This window comes from Eurytemora carolleeae, unplaced genomic scaffold (assembly GCF_000591075.1).
Source record: "Eurytemora carolleeae unplaced genomic scaffold, Eaff_2.0 scaffold315, whole genome shotgun sequence".
Classification (NCBI taxonomy): Eukaryota; Metazoa; Arthropoda; class Copepoda; order Calanoida; family Temoridae; genus Eurytemora; species Eurytemora carolleeae.
The window spans coordinates 118532-138617 of record NW_019396843.1 but is presented as its reverse complement, the minus strand read 5'-3'; the positions used below and the strand labels follow the sequence as shown (position 1 = coordinate 138617).

At 33.4% G+C, this 20086-nt stretch overlaps 2 protein-coding genes across 2 annotated transcripts; one reads left to right on the top strand and one right to left on the bottom strand.

Moving 5' to 3' along the window:
• Positions 1-1648: 1648 nt before the first annotated feature.
• On the bottom strand, positions 1649-5432 carry LOC111709304 (zinc finger protein 431). Its single transcript, XM_023482934.1, has 3 exons — positions 4710-5432; positions 4223-4390; positions 1649-3057 (listed from the first exon to the last, which is right to left on the bottom strand). The coding sequence occupies exons 1-3, from the start codon at positions 5257-5259 to the stop codon at positions 1895-1897; spliced, it is 1881 nt and encodes a 626-aa protein (XP_023338702.1). The 5' UTR covers positions 5260-5432; the 3' UTR covers positions 1649-1894.
• A 3158-nt stretch (positions 5433-8590) lies between these two features.
• Positions 8591-19070, top strand: LOC111709308 (omega-amidase NIT2). The gene is made up of 15 exons (XM_023482941.1): positions 8591-8665; positions 9191-9277; positions 9781-9877; positions 11343-11416; positions 11881-11940; positions 12494-12579; positions 12973-13001; positions 13433-13512; positions 14418-14467; positions 14884-14960; positions 16288-16374; positions 16836-16916; positions 18060-18124; positions 18513-18630; positions 18967-19070. The coding sequence occupies exons 1-15, from the start codon at positions 8608-8610 to the stop codon at positions 18980-18982; spliced, it is 1065 nt and encodes a 354-aa protein (XP_023338709.1). The 5' UTR covers positions 8591-8607; the 3' UTR covers positions 18983-19070.
• The last annotated feature ends 1016 nt before the right edge of the window (positions 19071-20086 follow it).

The window sequence follows — 20086 nt, the reverse complement described above, 5'->3', positions numbered from 1 at the left end:
AATACATATTTGTTGATTAGTTTTACAGTTTGTCCCTTTATTTGATTCTTTTTAATCTGCTTCAACGTTTGTAAATACTTGGATAGAATCAATAATGTTTTCCTAAAAACAGAAACACAAAATATTTAATTAACTGGATCAAAACAGATTGAAATAAATGTCTATTTAGTATTTTAATTTGAATAGGTAATGGAAACAAAAGGAAACATATTGAAAAATGATTTTGATAAGCCTAAATCCCTAGACAATAAAACTCAGTGAGGTTGATTGAAAGAATTCAAATTTATCACAAGGATATCTCACTTATTTTTGCTTACACTCCATATGTCTTTTGAGCTATTATGATTAATTTAAAATTAAAAACTAATACTTAAAGTATATAGTAAGCAGGACTAAGTCCTGAATTGGACTGGGTTGGATCAAACAAAACATTCCAGTCAACACTGCTGTGATCGGCAGCCCCTTTCTCATGAGGGGGGGAGTCCAGAGTTTCTCAAATAGTAATCACCGCCACCCAAATCTGTTTCGCGGCAAGCGCGCTCCTCAATTGGTAATCTCCACCACCTTAATTAGTAATCACTGTAAAATTTTGTTTTCTGTGATTTGAATTTAATGCACTTTTAACACAATTTTCGACATCTATCGGGGTTTTATGGCATCTGTATTGACTTAAACTAAATTTTCAAATTATTGATTACTATTTGAGGTGGTGGAGATTACCAATTGAGGAGCGCGCTTGCCGCAAAACAGATTTGGGTGGCGGTGATTACTATTTGAGAAACTCTGGACTCCCCCCCTCGTCTCATCATGGCTCATAACTGGCTCATCAATAAACAGTACACCAACCAAAAACCAGTTTCTTGGAGACAATCCTTGTAAAAATAATAAACCCCATGTTAAAGTGAAGTGAACAGAAACATGTGATAAAACAACCAGACACTGATGAGCTCTTGGAACTTTGAAGACCCCTTTGTGATTCATCAATCACAATATTAAAACTGAAAGTAAAAGCTTGCTTTATTCTTTTAAATATTTGAAATATTAATGCTTCAGAGTGATTATGCAAGGATAATCGGCATAAGTTTTGGACATTCTTCTAACCTTAAAGGTCTAAATAACTTTTATAAACATAGATAAAATAGCGTAAATTTGAGCATTAATACTTGAGCATAATCCAAAAAAGGCATAAATTAAAACATTAAAAAACTGTGCAGGTCGTGCAGGTGAAGAGTGATAATGAGAACTGATCAAAGGTCCTAATCGAGGATTCGGGATCCATCGTAAACGGATCAAGGATCAAGGACTCAACAAATCAAGGATCAAGGACTCAACAAATCAAGGATCAAGGACTCAACTAGACAAGGAAATCTTCAAAGAAAGTCAACATTGAACAGGAGAAGTCTAGCCTGGATGTTGCCAACGTAAGTCCTTGTGTGATTATGTATTATTATTCTAAAAAGTTAAAGATCCTCTGATTTTAATATTGTTCAAACAAACTTAAAGATTCTTTATTATGCACTAAGTTTAAACTGATAAAAAAGTTAACAAAAGAAAAATCTAAACATTTTAAACTCTAACCTTTTATCTAGATTGGAAAATTGTAGGAAGGATATATTTTAAACATAAGTATGTAGACAATTATTGTATAAAGATTTTAATATTTCTTTATTTAGGTTTTTTGATCGCTCAAAAATTAAAATTCCAGATGAGCGCATACGAAAAATTGGCTTTAAAAATGGCAGGCTGGTCATTCTGCAGATAAAATATCAAGAAAAGGTTTTGACAATCCTTTCTTTTAAGAGACTATGCTAACTTTCCTAAAATGATGATCCTAAGCTAAAATGATCATTCTAGGTTTTAGGAAATCATATTCATCCCAAGAATATCTCACTCCTCAGTGTTTATTTACGGTATGTCTTTTAAGATGTGAAGGTGTAGTTGCAGCGTATTCACATTTATCACAAGGATATCTTACTCCTTCGTGTTTATTCTTAATATGTTCTCTGAGATAACTTGGCTTTGTAGCAGAATATTCACATTTATCACAAGGATATTGTACTTTTTCGTGTTTATTCTTAATATGTTGTCTGAGTTGAATTTCGGTGGTTGCAGAATACTCACATTTATCACAAGGATACCTTACTCCTTCATGCTTACTCTTGATATGCTTACTAAGATAATCTCGGCATGTTGCGGTGTATTCACATTTATCACAAGGATATGTCACTCCTTCGTGTTTATATTCTTTATGTCTTTTAAGATGATTAAGTCCAGTTGCAGCGTATCCACATTTATCACAAGGATATCTCACGCCCTCATGTTTACTTTTAGTGTGTTTTCTAAGATCCCCTGCTGTAGTTGCAGCGTATTCACATTCAATACATTTATATCTTACTCCTTCATGTTTAATTTTAATGTGTTCTCTGAGACGATTTTGTGTATTTGCTGAATATTCACATTTGTCGCATTGATATCTTACTCCTTCATGTTTGTTTTCAATATGTTGTCTGAGTTGAATTTGGCTGTTGGCAGAAAACTCACATCTATCACAAGGATACCTAACTCCTTCATGCTTATTCTCAATATGTTTTCTTAGACTAACTGGATATGTTGCAACATATTCACATAAATCACAAGAATATCTCACACCTTCATGTTTAGTTTCGGTATGTGTTTTAAGATATCTTTCTGTAGTTGCACTGTAATCACATTTATCACAAGGATATCTCACTTTATCGTGTTTTAACTTAATGTGTTCTCTGAGATGATTTTGCATTGTAGCAGAATACTCGCATCTATCACAAGGATACCTAATTCCTTCATGCTTACTTTCAATATGTTTTTTTAGATTACCTCGGGAAGTAGCAGCGTATTCACATTGATCACAAGGAAACCGCAGTCCTTTATGTTTATTCTCAATATGTTCTGTGAGATGACTTCGTTTTGTAGCAGAATAATCACATTTATAACATGGATATCTCACTTCTTCAAGTTTCCTCTTCTTGGTTATCGTTGATCCAACAAGAAAGGGATTCTCTTCTTTTAGATCTATTTCACCTAAAATATACATTTATATAATTATGAATTACTGAAAATTTTAGAAAATAATGAAGCTTCTCTATAAGTTAATAAGTACGTAAGTAGTAAGATAGTAAGATGTACGAGATAAGTTTACCGCCTAATCCTGATCAGAGATTAGTTTTCGACCCAATCTTTACTACGACACCGTAAGGATTCATAACCACGAATAGAGAAAAATCATTTGATATAACATTATACTATTGTTGTTTGAGAGAAATCTTAGACCAATAGGTAGGANACACTGCTGAAAATGAACCATCAGGTTTCAAGTCAAAACACCTAAACCTAAAAAGTTATATTCTCAATTTTCAGAAAATGCATCCTAGGGAATTTTGAACAAATCAATTTTTGATAAATTGTAGGATTCAAGTGCATTCACAGGTCTTAAATTAAACAAAAATTTCATTTCAAGACATGTATCTGCTTCTTCTGGTTTTTTTGACGATATTTTTTTAACGGTATATAACATGGTCTCCAAATTCCAGTCATGAAACTTATTGTAGCAAAAAAATCAAAACCCTAACTCAACTGTCTGACTGTCAAAATTCGGCCCGAAAAAGTTTTTTGATGTAATTTTTACCGATTTGCTTGAAAAAGTCTTTTTAGGCAGTAATTGGGCAATTATACAGTTCACTTAAGGCTTTGATTTTTTTGTTGAAACATTGAGGAAAATTCACAAAATTTGGGGACCTGCCTTCAACGGTTCTAAAAATATCGCAAAAAACACAGAATATCTTGATTCATCTTTGAACCTACAGTTACGATTGAGTTTAGACTTAAAAAAGAACTTTATTTCTATAATTCTTTAAATGGATTTAATTAAAATTCCCTAGGTGGCCTTTTCTGAAAACTTAGACTATAACTCAAAAGCCTGCATATTAATAAATTCCGAAAAAAAAATTGATGTTTTGACTTGAAACCTGATGGTTCATTTTCAGCAGTGTGGGGGGGAGCGGTAGGTTACTCCGGCTCACGCTACCTCTACTTGCGCATAACACTTTTCATAGCATATGTCATGCTTAGTCACTAAAACAGAACTTGCCTAAGAAGGCATAAGATGGAGTGGTGGGACGAGTAGATACCTGGAAAGCATTCGAGTAACCAGGCAGTCATAATAAATAAATAAATACTTTATCATTACCTTTAATCTCCGTATTTTCCATCTCATCATCTTCTTCCTTTATATATACAGTACAAGTATCTTCTTCAGTAGAAGGGGAGGGTAATTCCTCTTTGATAAAAACATTTTCTTCTTTGATCTCTTCCTTCTTAATTTCTCCTTCTTGTACATATACGGTACATGTCTCCTCTACAATAAAGAAATAAATCTTGGAACTTAAAGGGACTTTAGTTGTACAATTTTTGCATTTCTGTAGATAAGCATATTTTCAAAGTGTTATTTTTCCTTTGTAAATAATCAAAACATTTTAAAGGATTTCCAATTCTTTAAAGATACCTATGAGAGGACGAGAGGAGAAAATTACAGATTAATTTTCAAGATCTCCTCTTTCTTGATCATCGATTCACGGTAAAACGTAATATTCAGATGTATCTATTTTGTCTAGAGTGATACGGAAAATTTTCAATGCAAGGAAATTTAATAATTAAATTTTATTTCAGTATCTTACCTTGATTAGGTTCACTTATCTCAACCTTTACATCTTCTTCCTTTATATAAACAGTACATGTTTCCTCTACAATAGATGTATTCTCTACAGTACAGGTTTCCTCTACAATAGATGTATCCTCTACAGTACATGTATTCTCTACAGTACATGTATCCTCTACAGTACATGTATCCTCTACAGTACATGTATCCTCTACAGTACATGTATCCTCTACAGTACATGTATCCTCTACAGTACATGTATCCTCTTCAGTACATGTATTATTGTTCTCTGCTATGTGTAGATATTTGTCAGGAAGAGCATTCGGGAGCAAAATCTGTCGAACTGGAAGGCCAAGCAACTCATATTGGAAATCACGCTGGGTCTGGTTTTCAGAAAAATGTTTACTGCAAATTCTGAAATATTGCTTTGAAACTTTCCCAGTATAGTTAATTGTTTGTTTCCATAGCATGAACTGTTCCTCACTTTTACAACAATGTAATACATGGATATTCGTGCAACCTTCGACTGCACACTTCCGTGGCATTGTGAACTCTGAAAAATTGAACATTTAAATTTTAACCAAAAGGGCATAGAACCGATTAGACTAATGATTGATGGACTAATGCTCATTTCTGGGCTGAGCGCTGCGGCTAGGACAAAAAAACAAGTTCGGCAACGTACAGCCCAAAAAAACATTGATTTTATACGAGAATGACGAGTTTGACCATAACGGACTTTGAAAAAGGTTATTTTCCTAGAGAACAATTTTTGGACCCCCCCCCCCGTATCAATTTTGTACATGAATGTAAAACATGTGACTGCAGCGCTCGGCCACCTAGCCTGTCCAAGCCGCAGCGCTCGGCCCAGAAAGTATCTTAACTTAACCTAACCCGTGGCTGCAGCGCTCGAGGCCCAGAAAGTGTCTTAACCTAAGCTAACCCTTGATAAATAATAATTTAATTGAAAATTTTTGAAAAAGTGGTCATGTACAAAATTGATAGGAGGGGGGGGGGGGCAGGGGGGTCCGAAAATCGTTCTCTGGGACGGACCCTAAAAAAGCAAAATGCCGGCTCAATCTGCAATTAATGTAATTTTTATAAATGGGCAAAGTATCAAAACAAAAAAAGTCGTTCGTCCTGAAAATCTTAAATTTAATAAAAATAAATCAGTTTCTTAGCCATAACCTCCAAAATACTTGTCAGAACGCATCGCGCACAGTGATTTTTGTGTCCTTCCGGAACTTTTATGTTTATGTCAAACTAATTCATTTTTCGGGGAAATTGGAGTAGTTAAAAATCCATTGTGCAACAAAATAAAATTCTATTTCTGCAACGCAAGTTAGCCCCTCCACCAGCCCCCACCCCTAATCTAAATAACATTGCATGTCGGATTTCAAGAAACATCTTAAAACTATAAACTTTAACTGAACGTAGGTATTTCAAACAAATGCATGGGTACTATCTTAAACAAATGAAAACAATGCCGCAGCCCGCAATTTGTTTCGATTGCGCATAATACCGCAAACCTATTTTAAAAGTATGACGTCAGAGGGTACAGATCTTCCCCCCCCCCCGTACCGTATCGACCTTTCATTCGTGCGCGAGCCTCGTAGCGATACCATATTCCAGTACCCATGAGGCTACTATTAAATAATTAAAGTAACATTGAAATTTTGAAAATGGGTTTATACACTTCATTAGGCAGCGGCTAGAGTTAGTTACGTGCGCATGCCGCAATGAATTATAAGACAGACAGAGATTCAGTTCTAGTCGCGGCGTTCGGCCCCCTAGCCTGTCCTAGCCGCGGCGCTTGGTCCCTTAGTCTGTCCTAGCCGCATCGCGCAGTCCGAAAATTGTCTTATGTTGACTGTTGTGTTTAAAGCTTACTTTTGTGGAGAGTGAAGCGGCCGCTTAAACACAATCCCAAGGTCTGAAGAATACGGAGCAATTGCGCTCATACTAATAATATTATTATTATTTTTAGCAAAATTCAGAGACTATATTTCTTTTCTCTTTGGTCGTATGCTAATTTGAAAATATTGAGAGTTGTTTATTTTATGTTATATTCTATTCTGTTTTCTTCCATCAGCAAATATATTTGTCAAATATATATTAATCTCAAACTTGGCTTATCAGAAAACCATTCTTCGCAAAGATCTCATAAACCATAAAATTTAAATACTCAGATAATAACCTGCCTCAAAATAGACTTTATCTGAGTATAAATCTTATCGTACTAAAACTTGTTGAATCTGTTAAATGCCTCCCGGTACTTTATAAGATGTTAACATATGTACGTAATAGGGTCCGTCCTAGTTTACGATTTCTGGACCCCCCGGCCCCCCCCTCCTATCAATTTTTTACATGACCTTTAATTTAAAGTTATTTTGTATTATGGGGCAGAAATCGTTCTCTAGGAAATTACCATGTAATATAACCAGGAACCAGATGACACTAATTTTCTTTCTGGTGAAACGTTCATTTTTTGAATTTTTCTTGAACTTCACTATTTAAACATTTATGCCTAATTTGCCTGGATCTCATAAAATCATATAATTACAATACTCAGATCCATTTTTCTATGGCTTAGAAGTTGTTCCTAAATTTGATTTTTGTTGATTGTTTTACTGCCGCCTTAAAGTACGTTTAAAAATATTTTTTTTTGCAGACTATGCCTTAATTTTTTAATTTTTTTGGTTCTATTCATTTTTTCATTCTTCACTATGTAACACTCGTTATATCGTATCTTAAATACGAGTAAATGAATAAATCTATACGATAGTCTGTGATTATAATGATAATAATTCATAATAATTACATGTATCGCCTAGACCCAATAAAGACTTATAATTATAATATTTTTAGCAAGTTGAAAAATCAAAGGTTACGTTGGAAAATCTTCTTAACAACTTTATTCAATATCAAAATAAATCAACAATAGTATATCTTATTTATCGAATAATTTTGCAAGCGTTGGAAAATCAAACATATTGCTTAGCATGGTTCTAAGTGTAATACAGGATTAATAAAAAATTTCTTCTAAACATAAAGTTATCATTACTTGTTTTCTCTCTGAATTGGTTGTAATTGTAAAATTAAGTTCATTTTAAGAAGAAAAAAAATGTATACAACTTTTTTTAAAAACTTTGATGGGAAGCATACCTCTAATCTGTTTGTTCTACAATAATTTATTTTAGAATGTCTAATATATTCTATCATTTTATTGTGTCTATCTTATCGAACGATTTTCGGCCCCCCCCTGCCCCCCATCAATTTTTTTTATGACAAGGAGCATGGGGGTCCGTCCTAGTATACATTTTTTGGACCCGGCCCCCTCCCCACCCCTCCTATCAATTTTGTACATGACTAACTAATTTTCAGCAAAATTATTATATTGATTTTTCATTATTTTAGGGTTAGGGTTAGGCCAAGACAATTTCTGGACCGATCGCTGCGGATAGGACAGGCTAGGGGGCCGCGCGTTGCAGCTATATGTCTAACTTTATTCATGAACAAAATTGTTAGGGGGGGGGGGGGGGCGAGGGGTTCAAAAATCGTTCTCTAGGAAATTAGCATTTTATCATTTTTTGTTATTGATATATTATGAAAGGACAGCGCCGCTATGGGACCGAGCGCCGTGGCTAGGGCAGAAGCTAGGTGGCTGGGCGCGTCGGACACCCTGTGTATTTTTAATCAACTTAAAGGGTGTCCCACATCATTGTGGATCTTAAATAACATAAACTAAGTTAAAAATTTTTAAAAATGATTGAATCCTTGTTAAATATTGTTTAAGACATAAAATAAATTGAAGTGAACAAATTTGAATGCATAACTTACAAGTTTCTTAGAGTATATTTTAATAATTGTTTATTTAATGTTTTTAAAAAATCTCTGTTTTAGAAAACAAAAGTGTAAACATGACAGCTGCAGGAGTTGCTAACAAGTTTAAACTAGCTCTTATTCAACTAGCAGTTGGTATCAAAAACTACTTTCTTCTTTGAAGTTGCCATTTTTTAGTTTTTCAATATTTTTCTCCACCGATACCTAAGCCCCCCCAAACTTGTTAAAATTGATCATGTTATAAAGTATAGCACTGGGTAAAAAATTGCTACAGGATGAACCTTAAAACCGTGGAATAGAAAGATGACTGTCAGACTCAAATAGTTGAAATGAATTTTAGAAATTGCACAGAATTCAGTGTACATCATAAACAAATATGATTGCCTAAAATCGTTTTCCTATTCCGCGATTTTATGGGAATTCACTGTATAAAGTTTTTTTTTCAGTCATACGAGAGATTTTTGAATAACAGTGTTTTTAAATTTTGTTTTAATAAAATAATTGTTAGATAAATTTTCGTTAAAAAACTTTCTAAATGATTTTGTTGACCAGGGCCTACTAAAATTATTGAAAAATTATTGCTTTTGACCGGTGATTGATCAGAATTGAAATTCTCTAATTGCAAGGAAAGAATATTGTATGTATGATATTTTATTTTAGGCAGCAACAAGACAGAGAATATAAAGCGCGCGGCTCTTAAAATATCTGAAGCGGCTCAAAACGGGGCGCACGTCATTTCTTTACCAGGTCCTTAAATATACCATACTATTTTGGGAACCCAGCGTTTCCCAGGATACTCATTTTTACTCCCGCCGTTTTACCTGGAAACTAAATGTTAGTTATGAAAGTCGACACATTCAACATAGAAACCCGAAACCAGAACATTTCCTTGGTTCTCCCGAGTTCCCCAATCATAATTTTAGGGAAATCTGTCAAGGGGTTTCTGAGTTATAATGGGACAGACTAGCTCAAATGCTCGGCGTTGCTCGTGGCATTTCCAAAATCGTCGTTATGTCATATTTATATATGTATGTCTTTATTTTTGTCTTTCAGCCATATGTTCCTGGAATTATTAGAAAATAAAACCTCAACACCTCAAAGTCGGAATTTTTCAAAATGTTTTATAAAATAACCTTGAAATACTAGAAATATAGTTTTCAGTTTTTGGTATTTTTGCTCAAGTGAAGGGGTCGATGAAGGGGGGGGGGGGGGTTGGCCATATTCTTGAATTTACATTATTTTTATTTTAGAATGTTTCAATAGTCCATACGGTACGAAATACTTTCAAGATTACTCTGAATCTATTCCTGATGGACCAAGCTCAAAACTTTTAAGTGAGACTGCTAGGTAAAGACTCTGAAAGGATTTAGGAATATATATATTTTCTTTAAAATAACATTCCCACCCTCTTAAAACATTATTTTTTCTAATAGTATGATAACATTTTTTCTATCACTGAATGTGAAAAACAGATAATATTTTTTTTTTTTTGGGGGGGGGGGGGGCGTAAAAAGTAATAAAAAATAACCAATTTTTCACCCTCCTTCCTTCATTTTTCAAAATAATTACTCTGAGTGAATATTGTACAGTGTATTGTACAGTGTACCCTTAAATCTGCCACAAATAATATTTGAGTTCATTAAATCTGCCACAAAATATCTATGTGAGCCTCTAAAATCTGCCACAAATAACATCTTAGTCCAAGGAATTAAGTCACTAATGTCTGCCACAAATACTATTTCAGTCGTCCATTAAAATCTGCCACAAAAGATCTATGTTAGTTTAAAATCTGCCACAAAATAGCTATTTGAGTCTAAATCTGCTACAAATAACATATATTCCAAGGAAGTAAGTCACTATGTCTGCCACAAATACTATTTGAGTCGTTCATCAAATCTGTCACAAAATAGCTATGTTAGATTAAAATCTACCACAAATTAGCTATGTTAGTTCCTAAAATCTGCTAAATATGCCACAAAGAGAAATCTTACACCTGCCAAAAAATCTCTAGATGAACCCTTGGTTCAGTAACGTCCTCAAACCCGTCTTAAATCCTTCATATATAATTACTAACGACGTTTGTGACGAAATTATTGTAATTTGTACAAGTCAAAGAATGAGACACATAAAGTAAAGTAAAAGAAAAGAGTCCAGAAATAATAAATTATGATTTCGAGTTCTTGGATTTTGATGAGCTAGCTGTGAGATATGAAGAGCCGGGATCGGGATGTATTCATCTAGCTCATTCTGTCCACCTGTAGGATGTAGTTCTGAAGTGGTGCAGATAGAAGTAAAAGAATTTAGGGGCCCTTATTGTGAAAACAAAATAAGAACTAGATAATGCATCTTTCTTTACACCAATTTGATGCTTGGTTTATTTATTGAATAGTTTTTGGTGAATTTAAGAGGTAGGCGAGGGGGGTGTCAAACTTGGGGTCGGATAGAAAGCGCTATAATTCAATAAAATAAAGTTGACTAAATGCCTTGAAGTTTTGTAATTCAAAGGCTCCCCCAGATCTCTGCCAAAAAGACCACCATCAAATAGAAAACATGGTTTAGAAACAGTGCGAATCATGTTGATTCCTGCTCCATTTCCATGTTATTCAAATCAAATCAAATCAATTGATATATTTTCTGCAGTAAAAATAAATCATAACAATTATTAACTAAACATTAATTAATTAAATATATGTAAAACTACTTCAGCATAAATATTTTTTTAAGAAGGTGGCAGTTGGAAGTGATTGACTGTATTTGTAAACTAACTTTTTAAGCGATTATTGAATTCTGTTTTAAAATTTTTTATTTTCAGAGCTTGTAAAGTTTATTTGATTGGAGGATCTATTCCTGAAACCTCAGAGGGTAAACTTTACAATACTTCAACAGGTTAATGACTTTTATTATGATTTAAAAGGACTGTCTACACATTTTCAAGAGACCAATCATATACCAGACTCACACTTAGACATTTTTAACCGTTTTTTCAGAACAAATGATTGAGAAATTGTTTTTTTTCGTTCCTTAAATTTGATAATGTTCATTTAATTTCTTTAAAAAAACGAATACTGTTTCTCAGATTAAGGTTTCACTACCATTGTGGAAAGGGGCAAGTAACTTTTAAGGATAGTGTCACTTAAAATTACCATTAGAGTTTTTAAAATAAACAAACATTTTATTAAATACATTTTTTTATATTCCCTTTTTTTACCTTTTTTTTTACCATAGTATCAATGTTGAAAAAGCTGGACGGTTTACTTTCGTCTATTGTCAACAAAACAGCAGAATATCTCTTAGATATAAAAAGAAAATAAAGTTTTTTGAAATCTCAAACAAAACAGATTTTGTTATAGTTTGGTGTCCTGAAGGGAATTTGCTGGTTGTACACAGGAAAATCCATCTTTTTGATATAGGTTAATTGTTCTGGTTTTTATTTATTTCAATATTATTATAAGATTTATTTTTGATCGAATTATTGTTTTAATTAATTTTTGTTTCGATTTATTGTTAAAAGTAAAACTCAATATGTTAAAATAAACCAAGAAAACGCTTTATTCATTGATATACCGTAAAACCTCTTAATTTTTGTTTAAATGTACCGAAAAATCTCAAATTATTGTTTAGATGTACTGGGAAAACTTCCATTAATTCTTTAAATGTACCGGGAAAACTCAAATTATTGTTAAGATGTACCGGGAAAACTTAAATTATTGTTTGGATGTACCAGGAAAACTTAAATTATTGTTTAAATATACCAGGAAAACATAAGTTATTGTTTAGATGTACCAGGAAAACTTAAATTATTGTTTAAATGTACCGGGAAAACTTAAATTATTGTTTAGATGATCCAGGAAAACTTAAATTATTGTTTAGATGTACCGGGAAAACTCAAATTATTGTTTAGATGTACCGGGAAAACTTAAATCATTGTTGAGATGTACCGGGAAAACTTAAAGAATTGTTTAGATGTACCGGGAAAAATTACATTTAAAGAATCGGATGCATTGAGCCCTGGAAACACCTTCACAACCTTTGATACTCCCTGGTGCAAGGTAGAGTGGATGGGGCCCTTGATTCCCTGTTTCAACAATTTAAAGAGACCAATATTTTAAGTTAGGACTGTATTCCTTAAATTTTTGTTATAGGATGGTGTAGACCTTTGATATTTCTATTTTGGCAAGCAGAATTAAAAGTTTGAAATATTAATAATCTACAATAAGCGATGTGCATTCAGTTGGTTCGTTTTTTTTGCCTATATTTTTGTAGGGTAAAAATTTGTCAACGAGTAAGAAAAACAAATGTTTTCTAAATTGTTTATTCTATACTTTGCTTTGCATTTCTCTTACTGTCAAATTTTTACCTAGACATAAGGTAAAGGTAAAGGTAAAACGATTCAATAACAAACTTACAAAATGAAATTTTGATCATACATATTTTTATTTTAGATTGGAGTAGGTATCTGCTACGACATTAGGTAAACTTTTATTTTACTTTTCTTGTTGGAAAGTATTTATTTTTTCATTGTTGAGTATCTTTTTGAGACATTTTTGACATAATTATTAACTTGGATTTATTGTTTTCTATTTCATGTATTATCAAATAAATTGGCATTTGTACTCAGATTTAGTGATGGAATAAATAATTCTGATTTATTTATATTTTCCTTATTGTTCCATTGATATTGATAATTCATTTAATTTTAAGATCAATTTGCTCTTTGACTTCATTTATTTAAAGTGTGATATTTTCTTGAGAAATTGTCTCTCCCCCTGATCTGAAATAATTCTCCTAATTGGTTTTTAATGAATAATTAATACTTATAGATGAGAATGACCAACAATCGGCAATCGGCATGCACTATAAGTATTGCATTGTGCTGTCATTGATTGATTTATCTAATCCTAGGTTTGCTGAGTTAGCTCAGGTGTACCGGGATAAAGGCTGCAAGCTTCTTGTCTACCCTGGAGCATTTAATATGACAACTGGTAAACCATTCATTGTTTGTCGTTTGATTTTTTTTTATTGTTAACATTTGCTTTCTTTCATGAATGTCTAATTTTGACCTCGGCAGAAGATAAATGTAAGAAACGACCCAAAAACGATCCAAAAATGATGCAAAAAAGAACATGTTGTAACCAATATTTTGGGATCATTTTTTAAATTTTTTTTTTAGGTAAAAAATGTGGCAAAGTTTAATGTAAACTTTTAACATACATACAGTTCTGAAATCTAGGAAGTGTTATTGAATTTTTTTCTAAAAGTATCCAAAACGATTAACAACACTACACTTTTTCTCAAATGCTAAATCTCTGTATTCATTGTGGAGTGTGGACACTTGATTTTCTTCTTAACTAAAGTTTTTAGCTCAGGCTTTCTATACCTGTCAGCGTTTCCAAAACAGTGCTTAGGATCTGGACCCGAAAGTTTTTTTCACTGATTTTGTTTTCTGAGGCCACATTTTTTCTTCTTTCTTTTTTCCCCTGATTTAAAGAGATATCTAAGTGTTTTAACAATCTCTCAAATAGTACGGATTTGTGTTTTAAAAACAATAGGTTTTTTTTTGTATATTTTGCACCTTGGATTCGAATTCGGATCTTGCCCCATGGATTCGATTTCGAACCTTGATCATTGTTTACATAACAGATTTATCTTTGATATGTCAATCCCCGAGACTTTCTTTATCTGCTCAGTGAACTTTTCAAGTTTTTCTTTTTATTCCCATTTTTAGATTTTTTTATTTATCTGCTGAGGTGTAATTTTTTGAATGGACAAAATGGGGTTAATCTGTTATTCTTATTAGCTTATCGATCATTGGTCCTCTAGAAGAGAATGAGTTTATCTGACTCTGTCCATTTAAAAGTCCTGAACTGAGATTTATTTTAATTTGCAGGTCCTGCACACTGGGAACTTTTGGGGAGAGGCCGAGCTTTAGATAACCAGGTTTGGCTAAAAAGATTAGAATGTATATAAAGGGTAGATATTTATCAGAATTATCTCCTCTTTGGAGAGAGAGGTTAGGGGGAGGGGGGGATTATCTGAGATTTTTAGAATTAGGACTTTTGAGAGAGCACAAGAAGGAAAAAGGAAATTTGAAAATTGTGTTTAGAGAAAAAAAATATTTTTTCATCGAGAATAAATAGAAAACTTGTCTTTTTCCCCACACGTTAAATCTTCATACCCGACTATCACATTTAAGAATATTTAATTCCAACTGATTTTGTCTGCAAAAATCATTTATGAGTTATGGCTTTAGGAAATAATATGAAAAATTAACAACCGCAATTAGATCTCTTAGTTCCTCCCGAAACTTTTAATTGTCTTTTTTCGAAAGCATAAAAAAACATTTGTTTTTGTAGGTTTATGTAGCCACGCCAAGCCCAGCCCGAGATACCTCTTCAGAATATATAGCTTGGGGACACTCATCTATTATCAGGTTAGTCTGTGGAATACAGGGTGTTCCAATAAAAATGGGAATTTAGAGACGCCGCTTAAATTGTCTGTGATTTTTCGAAGGTTTATAAATGACAGAGTTTATGAAAAAGGTTGTACAAAAATGGCAGATCACATTTTGTAGATCCCGAATGCAGGCATTAAATAAAGGACAGATGCGGTCAAAATTCACTTAACTCCCAGGTTTATTGGTACACACACTGTATACATTATTCCTCAAGGCACGTTAAACTAAAGGAATTACATAAAAGATTGAAATCTTTTATGTATTTAATCATAATTCCTTTAGTTGAAGAGCTGTTGAGAAGAATAAAAATGTTTTGAATTTAATATGTAACCAAAAAAAATAGTTTTTCTTATACTTATACGTAAAATCACAGATAGAGAAGCTATAAGGTCACAAAGTTGTACCGGTGAAATTAAAGATTTTACCCACTCCTCCTGTCTCGTTTGTAGTGAAGGAACTCATTTTAAGACATTTTAAGTGACCATGCGATTGTAGATTGAGATGGCAGGTTCACAATGGATCCGTTAATCCATTGTCTGATCAATGATGACGGAGATATCCTTATTTTCTAGCGGAGAATTTCAGCCTTAATAATTTAATTTTTGGCCGAGGAGTTTTGAACTATCAAATTTCTGCAAGAAAAATGGTATCTCCGTCAATAAGACTTAGACAAAGGATGTGACTTGAAATAAGAATTAATAGATTTTGTTTTTGTTGATGTTTACACTGGGACTAATAAAACTGTGGAATAGTAAATCTTATCTGTATTTGACTTTGTTTTGAAGCAAATAGTTACTCGAAAATCAACTTTATTAAGTGAAATGGGTCCGTGTATACTGCTTTAATTTCTGTGATTCATGTTCATTGTACTAAAGTCGTCTTCCTATTCCACCCTTCCACAGTTTCATGGGTCACACTGTATCAGGGTAAATTTTAAAGTTATGACTACCTAAAAACGTGACTTTTAATGAGCTTCGGTTTGTAAAGAATGCATTATTGTTTGAGAGTAACTACTGAGTAAATTTTACAGTTATAAGGTACAATTAAGCACAGTGATAATCAGAACAGTAGTGATTAATGGTTATTGTCGTCTTATTTTGTTTTACAAAGAATGTCAAGGCTTTTGTTGCTTTTAGCAGATTGCTTCGTAAAAACGTGCTCTGATATTTTAACAATTTTGTTTTAAATTAACTGCAGCTAACAATAATAATTACGAACTATACTAAACAAATGCTGAAAAAATACGACAACATTTATTTCACTGCTTTCTGCGTTATACAAAAATATTTCCATTCTTATATAGTCCCTGGGGTGAAGTAGTTTCTTCCACGGATGAGAAAGAATCGATAGTTTACGCTGATATTGATCTGGACTTCTTGGAATCCGTCAGGAAATAATAATACATAATTCATGAAAAGTCCCTGATAACTTACGATAACAGCCTTTGTTCATTGCTGATCTTTTTCTGTTTCTCTATTGTTATAGCCTGGTTGAACAATATTGCCATCATGAACATTAGTTCTGTTGATGTAACGCAAGTTTATTAATTGATTGTTGATTATTGATTCTACTAGAAAGTTACGGTGCATTATTTAGGTTCATGCGCAGTTCGATCCGACTCCGTCCCAAGCGCTAAACTTTCAAGTTTCAATCCGACCTTCATTTCATTTCTGAAATAATTCGTATAGAGAGAATCTTATGAATTTACTTTAAATTGCATTCTAACGAGAGATCTGTAGATTAAATGTGAAAAAGAGCAGGTAACCGACTATCCCAGGTTTTGAACTGATCTTCCTGAAGGTTTGGGGTTTCCTGTTTTATACACAAATGCTTATTATTATTTTGAACCAGAGGACAAATACCGATTAGTAAACAGAAAAGATCAGATTTGTATGAAACCCGAGATAAACTAGAAGTACCGAGTGCAACAAGGTGAATTTTATTATTAATTGAGGACTGCAGGTAGGCGTTATTTCAAGAGACCTTGTATATAACTGGGCACATGACCGATTCACAACGGTACGCTCTAAACTTTATCTGAAAAAGCGTAGGATAACTGGGGTCCGATCTAGCATACGATTTTTGACCTGTCAATTATTAAATTAATTTTGTTACATTACCAACTAATTTTCAGCAAAAGTATTTTGATGTATTTTGTATTTTTTTGGGTAAGGCTGGGTTAAGACGATTTCTGGGCCGGGTGCTGCGACTGGGAAAGGCTAGGGGGCCGAGCGCTGGGGTTAGTACAATCAAGGGGGACAGGCGCTGAGGTCAAATGACCTATTATTTCCATGTGTCACCTATGAGATGCATCTACAAAATTTACAGTGGGAGGGAGGTCAGGGGGGATGATAGTTCTCTCGGTATGGTTGATGGCCTATACAATTAGTCAAGGATTAGCGTACATCATTACTCTACACACTATAACCTCGTTGGGGGGGGGGGGGGTTCTAAAATTCGTTTTTTTTCAGGAAATTAGCTTGGGAGTAATTAATTTCATAGTTTTCCTGTAGCAGTAATACGCAAGTAATGTTCACAGAGACGCCTTTATAAAAAATATAAAGTTTGGATATATTATTTACACTTAATCAGACATATTGCTTTTCAGGGTATCGTTGTGAATGGGACTTACCACTCTTTAAATTGTTCAATTAAAATTATGTTTAAGACCCTTTATTTAATTCATAAACAAGCATAGACACTTCGTCAACTCATCTCACGAAACCTCTGTTCAAAAGAGGAAGTAGGGTTCATACAGTACACATACTGCAGAGACTGCATGGGTTTGTTTTAAACTTCGAATTTGCATATATTTAGATCATATATTAGTAGGTATTTTGCAAACAAAAAATAAGAGAGTAAACTACGGAAGCACTGGAAAAATAGCTTGTTTTTAAGAATACGTAGACAAACAACCTTAATTTTTCTAAAATTGTACAATAGTTTTGCCCAGCTTGCCTGCTGTACTCAGTACACTGAACCTCGATCAATATATTTTCTGTGCTGCTTTAATCTTATAAATATATTATAAATACATTGTTATAAATTTTCGTTGTTCATAATTATTGGTTTTAGATTAAATACGAGATACAAGCTCGAGTCTTCTAAGGTTGTGGACACTGTAGACCTTGAAGATTTAGGTAGGTTTACTTATTTGTTCTTTTTATAACTTCTGTGGACAAAAATAATGAGAAACTAGCAGTAGTTAAACCCTATGCATTAAATCCTACCTCCGACAGGGTTGGCAAAAAAACCAGCCCCCTAAAAACCCATTTAAAAAAAAACCGCCTGTCAGTGGGCTTTTTTGTTTTTTTTTTTGTTTTTTTTTTCCCATGACCAAAACGGAACATCAAAGAGGCATTGAATAAATCTGGAGGTTTGCATGAACGTTCTGATCCCAGGGTGAGGGCACGTTTTAAATACATTGAAATTCAGAGCCACATCTCCAAATAAAAGATTGAACGAAGAAGACGATCATATTCCCCCTTCTCTGGTTTTCTCTGTGAAATGTAAATATTATGATTGTAGGAAAGCGAACTGTTTACTGTCGGTGTTGGCAATCTGCAAAGTTTCCTCTGTGTGACGGATCCCACGGAAAGTATAACAAGGGGTGCGGAGATAATCTTGGACCTCTCATTATAAACAGGAAAAATACTGTATTCATCTAGAGATATTAAAAATGGAAGTTTCGCAATTTAAGAGGACTTTAGATGTAGTTTTTGCAGAGTAGCATGTCCAATTCACAACGTTACCCTTCGAAGCTTTGGCTTGTTGTTACTAAATGGAGGAATCTGTGGGAGGACTTGCCAAGCCTATAAAAACGACGATGTATTCCACATTATTTATCAAATAAAGGTACCGCTGTGAATCGGGTTTACCCCTCTTTAGATGACAACGTCAGTCCTTTCAGTTAAATTCTCATAAGATTATTCGAAAAAATTGAACTTTCAAACATACTTCGCTTAATACAGCGTTATCTTAGACGAGAGGAGAAGTAAGAAGCAGTAACTCGATATTGACATTTTATAAAAAATTCTTGTTTTAAACTTAAACCTTATTCTTTACTTGTAAATACTTTCAGAAAAATGGGAGACAGTGGTTTAAGAAATAGAACATAATTTGCTATAAACTGTCAAAGAAACCCAAAACGAGTTTTGAAATCTAATCCAACTAAAAGGATAATAGTTACCGTTTCAAGATGAACAAACTCTTGACCTTTGAAATCCTCCTCTACCTCAATATGTATTATTTTGGACTCTACTTCGGAATGGAGTTCCTCTTCTTGTTCCTCAAGTTCCTTCTGGTAGAGAGCAGCCAAAGTTTTGAGTTCTGGAACGATTTATTCCTTCTGGTGATCCTAGGGGTGATAGAGTCTGGCAGGCTGTATATTTCCCAGGTGTGAATATACAAATAAGCATTTTAAGCTTTTATGACGATTCTTGTTTTTATTTTTTCTTTCTTTTTGTGACCTCCAATTTTTTATGCAAACTTTAGATTTTGGCCGTTCAATAACCTTTTTTGGGTCATGTGAGGTCCCTGCAAACTTTTAAGTCCGATTGGTCTCCATGTTTTGACGTTTATTGGATACTAATAAACAACCCTGAAAGAAGCCTAAATAAAGTACAAGTTACTAAAAATGTTACTTGATCATACAAACTTTAAGGTATCCTGGTGTAAATCGGGCATATCATCTTTGCATGAAAATTTCACGTCCCTTTAATTATAATACTTGTTAGGTTGAGGATCTTGGAATGAGTCTCAATGTTATTTTTCGAATTCTTGTTTTAACAGTTCCGTCTCAGTACTTCGTAGCATACTTCACATTCTGGCAGTACAGGTAGGCGGGGGGTTTCTTCAAATGTTAAATTTTTTTTTTGATATTCCTGAATCGGAGAAAATAAATAATCACTAAATTGATGTATTTTTTGGTAAAAAGTATTTAACTGGGTTGAGAAAAAAACTTGCCTTTTGATGACCAATGTTTTGTTCAACCATACCCCTTCGAGTTCATACTCACAAACGTATGAATTTTTAGTTTATTTTTTATGAGGGGCGCGAAGCTGAGTGGATTCATAAATGATTGATTGTTAAGGTTGACTCAG

What these genes read in the sequence shown, in the direction of transcription:
- LOC111709304 (XM_023482934.1), bottom strand. Translation starts at nt 5,259, where the DNA reads ATGTTCAATTTTTCAGAGTTCACAATGCCACGGAAGTGTGCAGTCGAA. An exon ending in GATAAGTGAACCTAATCAAG is followed by an intron (nt 4,391 to 4,709) that starts GTAAGATACTGA and finishes TCTTTATTGTAG; the next exon opens with AGGAGACATGTACCGTATAT. An exon ending in GGAAAATACGGAGATTAAAG is followed by an intron (nt 3,058 to 4,222) that starts GTAATGATAAAG and finishes TGTATATTTTAG; the next exon opens with GTGAAATAGATCTAAAAGAA.
- LOC111709308 (XM_023482941.1), top strand. Translation starts at nt 8,608, where the DNA reads ATGACAGCTGCAGGAGTTGCTAACAAGTTTAAACTAGCTCTTATTCAA. An exon ending in GCCGAGCTTTAGATAACCAG is followed by an intron (nt 14,468 to 14,883) that starts GTTTGGCTAAAA and finishes TTGTTTTTGTAG; the next exon opens with GTTTATGTAGCCACGCCAAG. An exon ending in GGACACTCATCTATTATCAG is followed by an intron (nt 14,961 to 16,287) that starts GTTAGTCTGTGG and finishes ATTCTTATATAG; the next exon opens with TCCCTGGGGTGAAGTAGTTT.